Source organism: Salvelinus alpinus, chromosome 9 (assembly GCF_045679555.1).
Source record: "Salvelinus alpinus chromosome 9, SLU_Salpinus.1, whole genome shotgun sequence".
Taxonomy (NCBI): domain Eukaryota; kingdom Metazoa; phylum Chordata; class Actinopteri; order Salmoniformes; family Salmonidae; genus Salvelinus; species Salvelinus alpinus.
Window position 1 is genome coordinate 22,872,631 of NC_092094.1, and position 18,812 is coordinate 22,891,442.

Genomic DNA, 18,812 nt, shown 5'->3' on the forward strand with positions numbered 1-18,812 from the left:
GAATTAATTTTACAATAAGGCTGTAACATAACAAAATGTGGGAAAAGTGAAGGGGTCTGAACACTATCCCGAATGCACTGTACATGCAGTCCTCATCATGGGCAATGCTGAGACTAAGTTTTATGGGAGCAGAGACATGGTATTCCCCTTTGGCTAGTCTGCTGGAATTCTGTCTCGGCATGAAAATATCCCACAGTCAGTCGATGTTCACATCTGGCTTTTGCAGGGGGTGAGCGTAGGGTACTGTCAAACATGTTGCATTGTTTGAGGTAAAACATATCTGCCTTACCAAACAAGCACGTTCTTTAAGAGCACATACCTTGCTTGTGAAAACCACAATACATGGATTCATTTTTAGTTGTTATAATCTGTGATGTGTTAGTTATCCTATCATCAATTAAATAAATGTAGGCTATTTGTTTATGTAAAACATGTCGCGCCCCTTGCTTAGTGAGTACCACTTCCCCTTGATTCAGCTCATACCAAGGTTCGAACTCAGGACCTCTGCCTCGCAAACACACGTGACTTCCCTCCTGAAGCGTCTTACTATTCAGCAGCACATGTGGGGACACTTCAGGCTGAGGAATCAGTTTCACAGATTTCCATCTGCTACATTTACATTTAGTAGAATTTGATTCTGTTTTCTGAAAATAATTGTCTTGCTGATGTTGATTTAACAGAAGAGTAGAACTCTACATGATATTGGCTTGTAACAACTTTTAAAAGTGATTCTGTCTTGTAATGTAGGATGTGGGAATGTATTGGTTTTATACTGGTGTTTATACAGTAGCTGACTGTCCTTTGTTCTAATCTGTCTGTGTCACTGTCCAGGCTGGTGTAAAGGGAAAACTTGGCAGGCTACTGGGGGTTTTTGAGGTAAGCCTCGCAAACTGTCAATCATCATGTCATAGCACACTGTAGCATAGCACTGTATATTACATATCATGCAACACATTATATCAAAACATTTCTCTCATTACAACATTATTATTAAGCCCTACTTCCTCATACCTTAGACCAGTGATATTCAAAGTCATGGTCGCGACCCCACGTGGGAACTGCAGTGGGGTTGCCACATAAAAAATGATATTCAGGGAACAAAAAATTAAGAGTACAGATTTAGTAAATGTATTTTATTGAGTATATGTATTTATTGGTTACTTTTGATAAGAAAGACAAATGGAATGAATGCAAGGTTATTTGTTGATGTAAATAAACATTTACTGATTTCAAGGTTGTATCATTAGATTTGGGCTGGGGTGGGGTCGGTTTCAGCTGGGACCCCAAAAAATGGGGTTCCTGCTGAAAATACCACACACCACACCACAACATGTTTAAGCCCTGCATGCAATACAGAAACACTGTACAAAGGGTTTATTATGATATGAATCAGTCTGTCTGTTTGTCTGTTCCTGTAGCACAACCAGGACAGGAAACACAGAACATACGTCTATGTCCTGACTGTGACAGAGACCTTGGAGGACTGGGAGGATTCTGTCAACATCGGTAGGCCTCTACTGTACATGAAGACATCTGGTTAGGGAACTTCTACTGTACATGAAGACATCTGGTTAGGGAACACAATTTTCCCACATCTCTTTAGACCTTTATGCACGTCTTTTGTCTAAGCATTTCCTCTCTGACACAATTGGTGGGAAACTGGGAACTTCTGAGAAATTTAGACAAACAACCTTTTCTTACTACACCTACGCAACTACGTCTCTCTCACACCCCGGGCCCCTTTCACTCTCCCAGTCTGTGATGTTGACATCAAAACATTGGAACTCACAAACACATTTGTGCCTCATTAAACAAAAATATTTTGATCTCCTAAGCAGTCAGGGCTGTGAAATGAGGTTTGAGGACTGTTGGTTTGACTCCTGGGTACTTAACGCAAATCATCAGATGATATTTGGTAATTCCATTCATAGAGAGTGTATCAAAGTCAGGTTCATGTAAGAATCCCTTTGAAGAGAATTTGTATCATGAAAAGACAAAAGCACGAATACTGTTGGAGTTTGTAAGTTGAAGTGGCTCTTTGGGGGGTTCATGCATAGTACTCATGTTGTATCAAAACATTTATTCTTTAGATAAGTAAAATTATTATGCATTTATGTAATTTATCCAATGTTATTAATAGGGGAAAGAAATGTAACACTTTCATATTACGACTGTACAGTGCCTTCAGACGGAGAATCTGACTGTTGTTCTAAGTCAATATACAGGTCAGGATATCTGTTGGTCAAAGATCAGTGTCTCAATGCCTCAAGGACAGTTGACCCTCGCAAGGCCGATAGTCCATCATGGACCGGAATTCTTGGGAGCAAGAATTTCACACTGTCATCACTATTCTTTGCATTTCAAGCTGCTGAACCATGAATTTGATAAATTTATTTACGAGCTTTTTGCATAGGTCACATGTACATCACTGTTCTCTCCTGGGTGGATCTGTGGAACATCAAAGTGGAGCAGATGAGCCATGTTCCTAAAATGGCTACTGTACATACCAAATGATGTATGTGTCTTGGTTATCTTTTAATATATTAAAAACAATTATCAGTGCCAAATAATCAATGATTTTGTATCTACTGACTGTACTATTGACTGATGTTCCAATCAATCAAAAGTTTAAATTGTAAATCTCAGCATTGAAAGGAGTTTAAATGAACCTCTTAAATGTAAAGTCCCCATGTTTAGGAACCCTATTAGATGTTTTTATTCAATTCAGTCTGGTATGAGAACGGTAGCCCTATCTGCAAAAGCAGGGTGTCTGCGGAAATCTGAGTTTCTTGGCTATTTATCTGTGCCTTAAAATCTTTGGTGGGATTTACTACCATATATGGGCATATAGGGCAGGCCGAGCAGATGACCTCATTTCAAGATCCCGAGGTGTTCGTGCTGATTGTATGGAGATTGTGACAGCCGGTTAAATGGCGTCCCTTGAGAAGGCAAGAACAAGATGTATGTCAGGAGAAGTGCAGTATTATCATAAGGAGACATATACTTGGAATATGGAAGAGGAATGGAGGGAAAAAGAGAGGCAGAGGAGGTCTAAGAGAGGGGGAGGAAGAGGTTGCGATTGAGTCGGTTAAAAATGGTGGAAAAAAGCTGAGATGGTTTGTTAGAGAAGAATGCTCGAAAGTGTAAGCAGAGTGAGCTGAAGACAGGAGGAGAAATGGAAGTGAATGAGGTTGAAGTATCAGGGGTGGTAGGTGTAGTGAAGTTCTCTGAGCCTTATGCTTGCACCGAGAGTCAGGATAAAGATGAGTCTGTGACAGTAGGAGTGAAGTTTTTGGAACAAGTGGACCCTTGCCTTTTGGCTGATCCATTTGTGGTTTCAGGATGGGTGAAAACAGAGTTGGGTGCTGTGGAATCAGTGAGGTTAACCAGAAGTGGTCTTGTGATAATTGTTTGTGTTTCTGCTGCTCAGAGGGAGAAGGCGTTCTGCGTTAAATGAATGGGGGCAAGACGTGAATTGTTTTGCTCTCAAGAAAAGGGTGCCATTGAAAGAATTGATTTCTGGGGTAGCAGTAAAAGTTGACCAACTGAAGGGGAAGATTCCCAGTGTTTGTGATGCTTGTCGTTTGGTGCGACACAGACAGGGTAGCGTGAGTGGTGAAACAGAAGAGTCATTGTCTGTTTTTTTTTATTTTTACGTTAAGTCTTTGTGTACAAGCTTTTGTGCCGAATACATTATGTTGTTACAGGTGTCAAGCTTATGGGCATGTGGTAGCAGTGTGTAGGAGGGAGGTTCCTAGGTGTGAGAAGTGTGCAGAAGGGCATGAGACAAAGGAATATGTAGCATTGGGGAAAGTAGTGGTATGTGTTAGTTGTAAGGGTGCCCACAGGGCTGGGGATCAGAAATGTCCTGTGCGAGAGAGGCAGGTTGAGGTTTCCAGGGTTAGAGTAGTGCAGAAGTTGTCATATGCTGAGACAGTGAAGAAAGTAGAGGAAGATGGTTCAAGGGGGAGGGATCCTGAGAGGAGTGGTTTGTGTAGTAGATCTGTACCCGTACAGAGGGATCGACCAACAAGGAATATATGTTTCAGTAAGATTTGATTTTTAGCATTTATAGCAATGGTTATCAACTGTACTGCAGGGATGGAACGTAAGTCACAGAAAAATGAGGTTGTGGTGGCAGCTGCAGAGAGGTATTTGGGTGTGCGAGACTTGACATCAGAACAGTTACAGGGTGTGTTAAGTGGTGGTGTCACATCCTTTCAGGTTGTTGGCCTGAGGTATGACTAAGTAGATTTAAATAGTGGAGTAGGGGTGGTATTTATTTAAATTTGTTATTATATTTTGTTAGAGTAGATGGTAGGGTATTTGTTTATTCATACATTTTTTCAAGCAAAGTATAAGGAACGTGCATCAATGAGGATTTCGACTCGGCCGAAAAATATTGCTTTCTAGAAGATTGGATCCACTTTTAGATCTGTAAGTAAATTGATTTCATGACTTTATATAGAAAATGTACTATATGTAAGTTGTCTGCTTTTTATGCTTTGGATTTCGTTTACATAGGCCTATGTAACAAGTAATTTATATGTTATATAATTCCAAAGTAGTTATTGTCTATGTTTCATATTAGTTCACTGTATGCTGTTCTAAGTTTCATCCTTGTAACTTTGGAGAGGCCACTAAACTCTCATGGTCATTGTTTATTTGTGGTTCTCACCTCTGCCTTTCTTTCCAAAGTGTTACTGTTTACATTGTGTGTGTACTTCACACCTTCTATGTGAGTCACTGTACAGATAAAGTTTAGGCTTGGTGTTTTTACTTTACAGTAATGTCATTTAGTAAATTTAGTCAACTGTAATTCTGTGTCATACAACAATATATCCCTTTATTTTATTCACCGCAGAGGATATTGATGACGTTTGAGAGCCACCCCTCCCCAGCAAGCGCCCCTGCCATTCAAGGTCTTCACTGCGATGTCAATCACCCCGTCTGATGGTTCTACATCCACTTTTCATAGACCTCTTCAAAAAGAAAATAGGGGCCTGTGGCACCATTCGTCCTAACAGAATCGGTTTCTCCAAGACCAAGGTAAACAACATGACAAAGACAGCGGAGAGGGGGACCATACGTTGGATCAGGACAAACAAGCAGCTTTTTGTGAAATGGAAAGACACTAAGGAAACAACCATGCTCACCACACAGCATAAGGCATTCAATAACAACAATGTCACAAGGAGAGTGAAAAAGGAAGAATGTCTCCATTCCTGTTTCTGTGAAGGACTATAATGCCAGCATGGGGGGTGTCAACCTATCTGATGCTCTGATAAACTACTACCAGGTTTTCCACAAGACCAGGAAGTGGTATAAGACTTTTATTTACCACTTTGTGGACATTGCTACAGTAAATGCTTTCATTCTCCACAAGCAGATGGCCAAAGCAAAAGGTCAAACCCGTCTCCCAGTTGGCCTTCCGAGAGCAGCTGGTTTTGGAAATGGTTGAATTGGGGGCCCAAAGCAACCTCACAATCATCACAAGACCCCCCCCCACTCAAGGTGAGCACCACTATCCAACACACATGCCAAAAAACAAAAAGGAAGAACTGCAAGCATTGCACAAAACACAGGGGGAAAAAAGGGTGAAATGCCAGATTTTCTGTCCGAAATGCCAGTTGCCTTTTTGTTTCCAGGCAGAGGGACTGCTTCAAAGACTATCACTACATGCACAAGGTACAGTGAAAGGGAAATCTAATCATCTACACCTGGGATGTAAAACGAACACGAATGCCATTTGTAAATATTTCAGCTTATTTCTATTTTTGCACCTTTTTTTAGTGAAGGATACATGTGTAACCAACTTTGTGTTTGATAAGAAATGTTATATATTTTTTATGTATATCTGTTGCTTCTATGTTGTTTTTGTAAACAGCTCATTTGTATATGGGATTAATACAATGGATATGCCTAGGCTAAACATTCTGTCACTTTGGAGAAGTTGAAAAAACACTAGGATATCCCCTGTATGTCCCCCGACACCACCACAATGTTTGAGAGAGGTTGGTGTTGTAGAAATGTTGTTTTTATAGTGAACAATAACTTTTAGGCACATCCAGTGTGCAAAAACTGTGCAATTACCACTTTGGAGAGGTTGAAAGGACACTTGAATGTACCCTGGATACCACATAACACCACCACAATGTTTGAGTGAGGTTAATATGGTAGAAATTGTATTTTTATACTGAACAGATTGCAAATGTGTAATAGCACTGGAATTATCTAATTTACAGACGTATGCCACTTTGGAGAGGTTTAGAGACACTTGAAAACATCCCGTGACCACACCTGACCACTTACTAAAACATCTGCCTATTTCTAGTTGTTAGGTCTATCAATCCCTTTTTTTCTGATCTTGTTCACATGTTTTGGAAGCCATCTGAGAGTGTTTCCAGCTCTGGGCATCAATAATTCACTTATAGCTTGTCAATGAAAGATTACTTTCAAAATAAAATGTTGTGTGTGCTTGATCTTGTGTATTCTGAACTATGTAACAACTATCTTCTGATCATTTCCTCATAATCTCCCAGACGTCGTCTTTCCAAATATACCAAGTTTTGGCATGTCAGAATCATGTAATTACACATGAATAGCAGTTACTTTTGGCTATGTCTATTTAGGTGGAAATCTAAATTTTGCCATTACATTTAAGAAGTTAAAATGACTCATATAGAGGCTGACCCCAGTTTAGTTGGCAGGAGACAGCTTGTAAAAACAGAGAGGAACAAGCAGACAGACTGACAGATGGTCTCTGTTGTCACTTGAGATACTGACCGAGGGACACGTCCATGTCTACAGTAATACGTCCCTAGCCACCTGAACTCTGACCTACTGGATATATTGACTGAAAAAATGGTGTCAGTTGTTTTCACACCATCATCACCTCTATGTCAAACACCTTGTCACGCCCTGACCATAGAGAGCTTTTTATTCTCTATGTTGGTTAGGTCGGGGTGTGACTAGGGAGGGTTATCTAGGTGATTATATAGATGTATGTTGTCCTGGTATGGTTCCCAATCAGAGGCAGCTGTTTATCGTTGTCTCTGATTGGGGATCATATTTAGGCAGCCTTTTCCCACCTGTTGTTTGTGGGATCTTGTTTTGTGTTTAGTTGCGTTGAGCACTGCACTACTGCACGTTTGTTATTCTTTGTTGTTTCGATTGTAAGTTTTCACTATTAAATATAATGTGGAACTCTACGCACGATGTGCCTTGGTCCATTCAGTATAACGATCGTGACACACCTGTTAATCTTCAGTAATGTCAGCATATTGCTGGATGTCTAAATAAAATGGTTGTATTTGAAGAATGGTTTGAAAAAACAGTATTTCCTGTCCACTTGTGTTTTGATACACTTTTCTTTATGCAAACTAAGTATCAAATTATGAGATGAAACTGACCAAATTCTGTTTTGAATAAGTTACTTGTACATTTGTTTGTCTAATATTTACATGAAGACATTTTCCATGTTCTGTAACTAAAATATGTGGTATCTGTGCAAATTAGTGTCAAGTAAATATTGTACGGTAGAAAACACCGAACTGTCTTAGCTAACTAGACACTTTCTACATGTTAAGACGTGGACTAGATCCCAGAAATTATCACCATAATTGGTTTAGGATGTGGTAGCAGGTGTTTAAAATATAACGTTTGACAAGGGACCCTGTAACTCAAAACGTGAACTATTTGTAGCCGGTCTGAAAAAAGTGCTTATCGTTCGTTCCCTTCAGCCATATAAATAGAATTCAGGCCTGTTCACAAGGTGCATGCATGTTTGCTGTGCACAGTTGTTTTCCAGTCTTCGTCACTACCCACACTGTCGCCCCCTCCCTCCCTCTGTCCACTCTTGCCTTTTACAAGGCCCATGACTGTGCCTGGTCAGGCTCTACATTTGTGGGCTTGTCTGGAGTACCTCAGTGGTTAGTGAACCCCCCCCCCCCCCATACACACCGCTACGCCCCCCTCAGTAACCCATTTTCATGTCAGAGGGCACTTTTGAATGCCTTTTACAAAATACTTGAATGATAAAATATGGATAGCATTTGGAAGCCAGGAGAAAGTGGTTTTGAAGAGATGTATAAATAATGTTAACTGACAGTTAACCAGACAATGTTTTTTTTATGTGAAATCTTTATACTGAGGCTTAGGTGGGAAGCTTCATAAACACCACAGGATAAATTACAGAAATGTCCAGTTGTACTATGGGTAAAGTTATCAACATTCAGGGGTGTTACATTTTTCAGTATTTCAGAGCTGGTTGGTGTGAAGGGGTGGGGAAAATGTGTAGCTGCTTACAGAGGTTTAGCCAGTGTTCATGTTGATATGCTAATTGGGAAGTCCAACAAAAGCAGATAAGTAAAAACACTTTCTGAATGTCACATGCATCCGTTACAGTAACAAATACCTACTTTAAGGAAAGTTTTGATTAGTTCCTAATACAATGTAATGTACATTCAGGCAGTCAGGGAAAAACAAACAGTAATCATTGTTGGCTTATTACAAAAACTGAAAATCGTTGTATACATCTGATGGGAATCAGTTTTTAGATCCTATTACTCTGTTAACCTGCTAAACTCTGAGTGGTTGTTTTGGACCCGGTACAGGGTCCGGCGATGACATTTGAAAGCTGCAGTCCTTTTTGGAAATCTAACTCAAATCTTACTGCTGGCAATGTCATATGAATATCCTTGTATACATCCTCCACATGCGCCACTGATCTAGCGAATTGTTTACAATAGGAAAAGTGAATGGGAAAAGAAGTCTTATTTATAAAAAAATTAAAAAAAGCAAACTCCATAACTTGAAAGCCCTGATTGATAATGTAATTTTAAGATGTCAGGCTTGAAAAACCGTTCAGCCATTTTGGCACAGTGACTCACGACCCAAACCAGACGCAACTGGTGGCCAAGAGATGTCATGTGATCTCCTATTGCTATCTAGTGGATGAACTGGGAATCGGACAGGGGAGGGATACTGTATATTTACATCAATGGATAGAGACTTCAGCTTTCTCCTCATTTGCCTTCAGAAAGTATTCACAACCCTTGACTATCCACATTTTGTTGTGCTAAAGTCTGAATTTAAAAGTTATTAAATTGAGATGTTGCGTCACTGATCTAAACACAATGTGGAATTGTGTTTCTAGAAATGTTTACAAATGAATAAATTACAAGATGAAATGGCTTGAGTCAATAAGTATTCAACCCTTTTGTTATGACAAGTCTAAGCTCAGGAGTAAAAATGTGCTTAACAAATCACTTAACATTTGCTCACTCTGTGCAAATCCAACACAACACATCACTGAGTACCACTCTTCATATTTTCAAGCATGGTGGTGGCAGCATGATGTTATGGGTATGCTTGTCATCTTCAAGGACTAGGGAGTTTTTTTAGGAAGAAAATAAATGGAACAGAGCTAAGTACAGGCAAAATCCTAGAGGAAAACTTGGTTCAATCTGCTTCCCAACAGACACTGGGAGACAAATTCACCTTTCAGCAGAACAATAACCTAAAACTCTAGGCCAAATATACACTGGAGTTGCTTACCAAGACTACCTTGAGTGTTCCTGAGTGGCCAAGTTACAGTTTTGGCTTAAATGGGCTGGATAAACTATGGCAAGACTTGAAAAGGACTGTCTAGCAATGATCAACAACCAACTTGATAGAACTTTAATTTCTTTAAAAGAATATTTGGCAAATATTGTAAAATCCAGATGTGCAAAGCTCTTAGACTTACCAAGGAAGACTCTCAGCTGTAATCACTGCCCAATGTGATTCGATCATGTATGGGATCATGGGATCTCCCGGGTGGCGCAGTGGTCTAGGGCACTGCATCGGAGTGCTAGCTGCGCCACCAGAGTCTCTGGGTTCACGCCCAGGCTCTGTCGCAGCCGGCCGCAACTGGGAGGTCCGTGGGGCGACGCACAATTGGCATAGCGTCGTCCGGGTTAGGGAGGGTTTGGCCGGTAGGAATATCCTTGTCTCAGTATGTAAAAATGTAATAAAATGTATGCACTCTACTGTAAGTCGCTCTGGATAAGAGCGTCTGCTAAATGACTAAAATGTAATGTAAATGTAATGTATCGACTCAGGGGGTTGAATACTTATCTAATCAAGATATATTAGTATTTTATTTTACATAAATAAAATGTCACATTTTGTGTAGATTGTTGACAAAAAATGACATATACATTTTAATCCCACTTTGTAACACACAACAAAATGTGTTAAAAGTTTAGGGGTGTGAATACTTTCTGAAGGCACTGTATATCATTCACGGAAAATTAAAGCATGGCACGTTGCACAAGCCCGGCGCTTTTAAAATGGCTGTGTCTTTATGGGTAAAATACCATTTTTGTTTGTTTACCCCCCCCCCCCACACACACACACACAGAGCACTAAGCATGTATTTGTAGGATGTTTTTTATACTGACATGTACTTTGAGGGTAGTATACAATAATGTGTCGTTTAGAAAGTGCCACTAGAGGGCGGCAGTTTAAGAGGTTATTAGAGCCCGCTGACCTTTTCTCTCTGCCTTACCTCTTTCAGGTAGGAAACGGAAGTGGTTCAATATCGACGAGGCTATCCGGGTGCTGCAAAGCCACAAGCCTGTCCACGCAGAGTACCTGCGCCGACTCACAGCCACTTGTAATCCCACATGCAGCTCCACCTGTTGCGGCCCCACCAATGGCAACACCTGGGTGTTCCCCATGACGGACGACAATGCCCCTGACTACGTCAACTCCACCACAGGGGACAGATAGAGGACCTTCCTCGGTCGACAGATAGGACAGATAGGAATGCCGCCATCAGAGGAACCAGCATCGTAAGAGGACCTAGCCTAGGTGCCAGTCTGTTTCTGCTGTCCTGCCAACTCCTTGTGGACTTGTCATGTTTGGCTTGACAATGACAGTAATGGAGTATGGCAAGAGCACAAACTGATCTGGGACCAAGCCAAGGAGGACCCAGGGGGACTCTAGGGTGCAAGTACCCAGAATAGACATTTTGCATGGATTCCTTTCTGTGTTGATTCTTAATTTGTACATTATGAACTTTCTAAGTTAAAAGGAATTCATTATTTTATTAGGGGGCATGAAGAGTGAAAATGTGTCAAATGGATATTCAATATTTTTCTTTGTATATTGTTTTTATCAACTGTCATCAGCCAAATAAGGATATATATTATTAATAAAAACTGGATCTTAAAGCTCATCTCTGTTAATGAGATCCATTAGTCATCAGCTTTCTATCATTAGAATGACGTCAACCTCTGTGAAAAGGTCCTTTGTTTCAAGTTATTCTTACAAGTTTATCTTACATTTTGATTATATAAGGTCAAAGACGACAGTCTATGGTCAGAGTGCAGCATTTTGGTGAACTGCTTTCTGCTTGAAGTAGCTCTGATAGGCCAATAGAGGGTAGTGTTACCTCTGGAAAGGCTTATTTCCTTTATGTCAAAACCCCAAATGCTGCTTAGTTTAGGGCAAAGGTAGGAAACATTTGTCAGGGTGCCGGAACTAGGGCAAAGGTAGGAAACTTTTGTCAGGGTGCCGGAACTAGGGCAAAGGTAGGAAACTTTTGTCAGGGTGCTGGAACTAGGGCAAAGGTAGGAAACTTTTGTCAGGGTGCCGGAACTAGGGCAAAGGTAGGAAACATTTGTCAGGGTGCCGGAACTAGGGCAAAGGTAGGAAACATTTGTCAGGGTGCCGGAACTAGGGCAAAGGTAGGAAACATTTGTCAGGGTGCCGGAACTAGGGCAAAGGTAGGAAACTTTTGTCAGGGTGCCGGAACTAGGGCAAAGGTAGGAAACATTTGTCAGGGTGCCGGAACTAGGGCAAAGGTAGGAAACTTTTGTCAGGGTGCCGGAACTAGGGCAAAGGTAGGAAACTTTTGTCAGGGTGCCGGAACTAGGGCAAAGGTAGGAAACTTTTGTCAGGGTGCCAGAACATAATTATTTAGTATTTATTAGGACCCCACTTAGCTGCTGTTGAGGCAGTGGCTACTCTTAATGGGGCCCAAACAGGAAACGACTCAAATAAAATGCATAATATACATACAATACCTTCAGAAACTATTCACACCCCCTCACTTTTTACACTTTTTTTGTTACACACTGAATTTAAAATGAATAAAATAAAGGTTTTTGTCACTGGCCTACACATAATACCACATAATGTCAAAGTGGATTTATTTTTACAAATTAATAAAAAATGTAAAGCTGAATTGTCTTTAGTCAATAACTATTCAACCCCTTTGTTATGGCAAGCCAAATAAGTTCAGGAGTAAAAATTAGCTTAAGTCACATAGGTTGCATGGACTCTGTGTGCAATAATAGTGTTTAACATGATTTTTGAACAACTACCTAATCTCTGTACCCCACGCATACAATTATCTGTAAGGTACCTGGGGTGGCAGGTAGCCTAGTGGTTAGAGCGTTGGACTAATAATCGAAAGGTTGCTAGATCAAATCCCTGAGCTGACAAGGTAAAAATCTGTTGTTCTACCCCTCAACAAGGCAGTTAACCCACTGTTCCTAGGCCATCATTGAAAATAGGAATTTGTTCTTAACTGACTTGCCTGGTAAAATAAAAAGCAGTGAATTTCAAACACAGATTCAACCACAAAGACCAGGGAGGTCCCTCAAGTTACAGGCACCCTTCCTAACTCAGTTGCTGGAGAGGAAGGAAACCGCTCAAGGATTTCATCATGAGGCCAATGATGACTTTAAGCCTCTACAGAATAAAAATATTCCAAAACATGCAACAAGGCACTAAAGTAGTACTGCAAAGAAATGTGGCAAAGTGATCAAATTTGTCCTGAATACAAAGTGTTATGTTTGTTATGTTTTGAAAATATGAAGTTGTCACAAGCCGGCTCATAGCCTGTGACAAAAAGGAGGGGACACAAACAGGTATAGGCCAATTAAAAGTGTTCTTTATTATAAACAAACTATTAACTTTAAACTAAGAAAAAGGAATGAGGTGTGGAAGTATCATATTGTAAGGTGTATGTAAAGTGCATGGATGCGTGAATATGTGTGTGTGAACATGACTGAGTGAAAACTATGCAAAACTACAAAGGAACAAACAAAACATGAGCATACCTGGAGGAGCAGAGAGAGAGAGAGAGAAGTGATTAGTGACAGTTTTATACCCTGAGCCCAGGTGGCTCCAATCACTCACGACCCTCCTCTGCCTGCAGGAGGAACCGCCCCCTGCACTGCAGAGGAGGAGCCGTGACAAAGTGGTACTCAGATGTATTTTACTGGATTTGCCCCAAACATAACACTTTGTATTCAGGACAAATTTGATCACTTTGCCATATTTCTTGTAATCATTTAGGACTGGGGAGTTTTTTAGGATAAAAAATAAACGTAATGGAGCTAAGCACAGGCAGAATCCTACAGGAAAACCTGGTTCAGTCTTCTTTCCACCAGACACTGGGAGATGAATTCACCTTTCAGTGGGACAATGACCTAAAACACAAGGCCAAATCTACACTAGAGTTGCTTATACCAAGAAGACAGTGGCCTAGTTACAGTTTTGACTTGAGTCTACTTGAAAATCGATGACAAGACATGAAAATGATTGTTTAGCAATGATCATCAACCAATTTGACAGAGCTTGAAGAATTTTGAAAATAATTATGGGCAAATGTTGCGCAATCCATAGACTTACCCAGAAAGACTAACAGCCATAATCACTGCCAAAGGTATTTCAACAAAGTATTGACTCAGGGATGTGAGTACTTGTCAATGAGGTATTTCTGTATTTAATTTTCAATATACTTGCAAATATTTCTGAAAACATGTTTTCACTTTGTCATTATGTGGTATTGTGTGTAGATGGGTGAGAAAAGTATCAATTTAATCATTTTTGAATTCAGGCTGTAACAGTTTTTTTGGGGGAAATAAGTCAATGTAAATACACATAGCACTATATTTCCATTACAATTTAGTCATTTAGCAGACGCTCCCATCCAGAGCGACCCATAGCTAGTGCATTCATCTCCAGATAGCCAGGCGAGACAACCCCATGATTGCGTGGATGCTACCATCGATCCACGGTTTCTGGTTAGGAAAGGTTTTAGTCACAGTGGGTACGACATCTCCGATGCACTTACTAATAAACTCACTCACCGAGTCAGCATATACATCAATGTTATTGTCTGAGGCTATCCGGAACATATCCCAGTCCACGTGATCGAAGCAATCTTGAAGCATGGAATCCGATTGGTCAGACCAGCATTGGATGGACCTGAGCATGGGCGTTTCCTGTTTTAGTTTCTGTCTATAGGCTGGGAGCAACAAAATGGAGTCATGGTCAGATTTGCCGAAGGCAGGGCGGGGGAGGGCTTTGTATGCATCACGGAAGTTAGAGGAGCAATGATCCAGAATGCTAGCAGCTCGTGTCGCGCATTCGATATGCTGATAGAATTTAGGAAGTCTTGTTCTCAGGTTAGCTTTGTTAAAATCCCCAGCTACAATAAATGCAGCCTCAGGATGTATGGTTTCCAGTTTACATAAAGTCCAGCGAAGTTCTTTCGTGGCTGATGAGGCATCTGCTTGGGGGGATATACACGGCTGTGACTATAATCGAAGAGAATTCTCTTGGAAGATAATGCGGTCGGCATGTGATTGTAAGGAATTCTAGGTCAGGTAAACAAAAGGACTTGAGTTTCTGTATGTTGTTGTGATTACACCATGAGCCGTTAATCATAAGGCATACACCCCCGCACTTCTTCTTACCAGAGAGATGTTTGTTTCTGTCGGCGCGATGCATAAAGAAACCGGGTGGCTGTACCGCCTCTGACAACATATCCTGAGTGAGCCATGTTTCCGTGAAACAGAGAATGTTACAATCTCTGATGTCTCTCTGGAAGGCAACTCATGCCCTAATTTCGTCCACCTTGTTATCTAGAGATTGGACATTGGCGAGTAATATGCTCGGAAGCGGTGGATGGTGTGCTCGACTTCTGAGTCTGACCAGTAGGCCGCTCCGTCTGCCTCTCCTGCGGTGGCCGCGTTGTTTTGGGTTGGCCTCTGGGTTAAGATCCCATGTCCAGGGTGGAGGCCCGAACAAAGGATCAGCTTCGGGAAAGACGTGTTCCTGGTCGTAATGTTGGTAAGTTGACATCACTTTTTTATCCAATAGTTCTTCCTGGCTCTATGTAATAACACTTGAGATTTTCTGGGCTAACAATGTAAAAAATAAAACATAAAAAACTGCATAGTTTCCTAAGGACCTGAAAGGAGGTGACCATTTCTATCGGCGTCATCTTGCACTGAAAGCGCGAACCACCGCTTTTAATCATGGCAAGGCGACTGGAAACATGACCGAATACAAACAGTGCAGCTATTCCCTCCGTAAGGCAATCAAACAAGCAAAGCGTCAGTATAGAGACAAAGTAGAGTCGCAATTCAATGGCTCAAACGCGAGACGTGTGTGGCAGGGTCTTCAGTCAATCACGGATTACAAAAAGAAAACTTGTCTTGCTCCCAGACAAATTAAACAACTTCTTTGCTTGCTTTGAGGACAATACAGTGCCACTGACACGGCCCGCTACCAAAGCCTGTGGGCTCTCCTTCTCTGTGGCCAACGTGAGTAAAACTTTTAAATGTGTTAACCCTTGCAAGGCTGTCCAGCCCAGACGGCATCCCTAGCTGCGTCCTCAGAGCATCACCCATGACTGCGTGGCCATGCACGCCTCCAACTCAATCATCAAGTTTGCAGACGACACTACAGTGGTAGGCTTGATTACCAACAACGACGAGACGGCCTACAGGGAGGAGGTGAGGGCCCTCGGAGTATGGTGTCAGGAAAATAACTTCCCACTCAACGTCAACAAAACAAAGGAGATGATCGTGGACTTCAGGAAACAGCAGAGGGAGCACACCCCATCAACATCGACAGGACAGTCGTGGAGGAGGTGGAAAGTTTTAAGTTCCTCGGCGTACACATCACGGACAAACTGAAATGGTCCACCGACACAGACAGCGTGGTGAAGAAGGCACAATCGCAATAGCGCCTCTGCAACCTCATCAGTGTGAAAAAACTGTTACAAATGCACAATCGAGAGCATCCTGTCAGGCTGTATCACCGCCTGGTACGGCAACTGCACCGCCCTCAACTGCAAGGCTCTCCAGAGGGTAGTGCGGTCTGCACAACGCATCACCGGGGGCAAACTACTTTCCCTCCAGAACACTTACAGCACCCGATGTCAGCGGAAGACCAAAAACAAAAAAATCATCAAGGACAACAACCACCCGAGCCACTGCCTGTTCACCCCACTATCATCCAGAAGGCGAGGTCAGTACAGGTGCATCAAAGCTGGGACATAGAGACTGAAAAACAGCTTCTATTTCAAGGCCATCAGACTGTTAAACAGCCATCACTAACATAGAGAGGCTACTGCCAACATACAGACTCAAATCTCTGGCCACTTTAATAAATGGATTTAATAATGGTATCACTTGTCACTTTAATTAACGCCACTTTAATGATGTTTACATATCCTACATTACTCATCTCATATGTATGTACTGTATTCTATACCATCTACTGCATCTTGCCTATGCCGCATGGCCATCGCTCATCCATTTATTTGTATGTACATATTCTTATTCATCCCTTCACATTTGTGTGTATGAGGTAGTTGTTGTAAAATTGTTAGAGTACTTGTTAGATATTACTGCATTGTCGGAACTAGAAGCACAAGCATTTCGCTACACTCGCATTAACATCTGCTAACCATGTGTATGTGACCAATAAAATTTGATTTGATTTGATTCACAGTCGTATACCAACCACATATCACATACATAATACAATACAAAATGCATAAAAATGTCTGTGTGTCTCTTCCGTTGTGCCTTAAGACTGGTTATCTGGTTTTTGAATCTGGTTTAATTTCTAGCTTGAGTTACCTGGGGTGGCAGAGAGTTCCATTTAATCATGGCTCTATTTAATACTGTGTTACCCATCCTCTGTTCTGGACCTGCGGACTGTGAAGAGACCTCTGGTTACATGTCTTGTGTGATACCAATAAGTGTCCGAACTATGTGCCAACTGCTTGAACAGACAGTTCAGTACACCTCACACAAAGACCAATAGTGATGCAGTCAATCTCTTCTCAATTTTGAGCCAGGAGAGACTGACATGCATTTGACATTCATCCTCCGTGCACATCTGTGCTGCTCTGTTCTGGACCAACTGCAATTTGCCTATGTCCTTCTTTGCTGCACCCGACCACACAACTGGACAGTAGTCCAGGTGCGACAAAACTAGGGCCTGTAAAACCTGTGTGTCTGACTGAGATGTCAAGAAAGGAGAGCAATGCCTTATCATGGACAGACCTCTTCCCATTTTAGTAACCATTGAGTCTATATGTTTTGACCATGTTAGCTCGCTATCTAGGGTGACACGAAGCAGTTTAGTCTCCTCAACTTGCTCAATCGCCACATTATTCAGTAATTGTTCATGATGAGGTTTAGGGAATGAGTGAGTGATTTGTTCCAAAAATTATGCTTTTCGTTTTTTTAGATATTTAGCACCAGCCTATTGCTAGTTACCTATTTTAAAACTGACTGGACCTCTATGTTAAGGGTGTCAGTTATTTATTTTACTGTTGCAGCCGACGTGTATACGTCAGCATACATGGACACACAGGCTTTATTCAAGGTCAGTGTAAGATCATTAGTAAAAACAGAAAACAATAATGGCCCAAGCCGGCTGCCCTGCGGGACACCACACAACCAAATTTGTATTAGAGAGGCTTCCATTAAAGAAAACCCTCTGTGTTCTATTGGATAGGTAACTCTCAATCCATGATAAGGCAGAGTTTTTCAGAAATATGTTATGATCAATAATATGAAAGCTGCACTGAAGTCTAACAAAAAAGCTCCCACAATCTTCTTATTATCAATTTCTTTCAGCCAATCATTAGTCATTTGTGTCAGTGCCGAGCATGTCGAGTGCCCTTTCCTATAAGAGTGCTGAAAGTCTGTTGTTAATTTTTTTGGGTAAAATGACATGTTATTTGGTCGAAAATGATTTTTTCCTAAAGTTTGCTAAGCACCAGTAACAGGCTGATTGGTCAGCTGTTTGAACCATTAAAGGGTTCTTTGCTATTTTGAGGTAGCAGAATTACCTTTGCCTCCCTCCAGGCCTGAGGGCACACTCCCTCTTCTAGGCTTAGATTGAAGATGTGGAAAATAGGAGTCACAATGTATTCAGAGAATGCGCACAACAGGCAGTGTGGTGGCCTGGACTAAGCCAGCAACTAAACAAACTTGTGCTTAACTGCAGGACATGCATCAAAGAGTGCACAAACCACACAGAACCACTCATACCTTCACAACTTCCTGAAAGACCCTGGCAAAGACTGGGAGAGTACTTGTTCACTCTAAAAAGCACCACCTACCTGCTAGTGGTGGACTACTTATGTGGAAATCACAAACCTGTCACTAACAAAGTCTGTATTTTATGACGTTTCCACTGGATATATGGGATCATCAGATCATGATATTTTGCTCTTTCACGCTGAGGCTTGGTGATTATCGAGGGGGAGATTGTTGAAAATATTTTTTAAATAGCCTACTGTGAGGAACTATAGTTTTAATAGGCTATATTATCATTCACAATGGATGTAAAAAAAACTGACTGTTGACTTTCCTACATTTCCTTGCAGCAGGCCAGGTCCTTCTATGCGTGCTCAGGCACGCGCAATCACTTAACATTAACAGGACAGAGAAACCAGACACATCCTCATTGCTCACATGGAGCACTCTAAACAAAAGACA

The 18,812-nt window shown here is 41.3% G+C and overlaps 1 protein-coding gene across 1 annotated transcript in view; it reads left to right on the plus strand.

Moving 5' to 3' along the window:
* LOC139584508 (diphosphoinositol polyphosphate phosphohydrolase 3-beta-like) overlaps positions 1–11,219 on the plus strand; it is a 29,910-nt gene extending 18,691 nt beyond the window's left edge. Inside the window, exons 3-5 of the mRNA XM_071416465.1 lie at positions 832–876; positions 1,419–1,506; positions 10,562–11,219. Coding sequence (XP_071272566.1) covers positions 832–876; positions 1,419–1,506; positions 10,562–10,776 — 348 coding nt within the window. The 3' untranslated portion in view covers positions 10,777–11,219. The remainder of the gene's footprint in view (positions 1–831; positions 877–1,418; positions 1,507–10,561) is intronic.
* Positions 11,220–18,812: the final 7,593 nt, after the last annotated feature.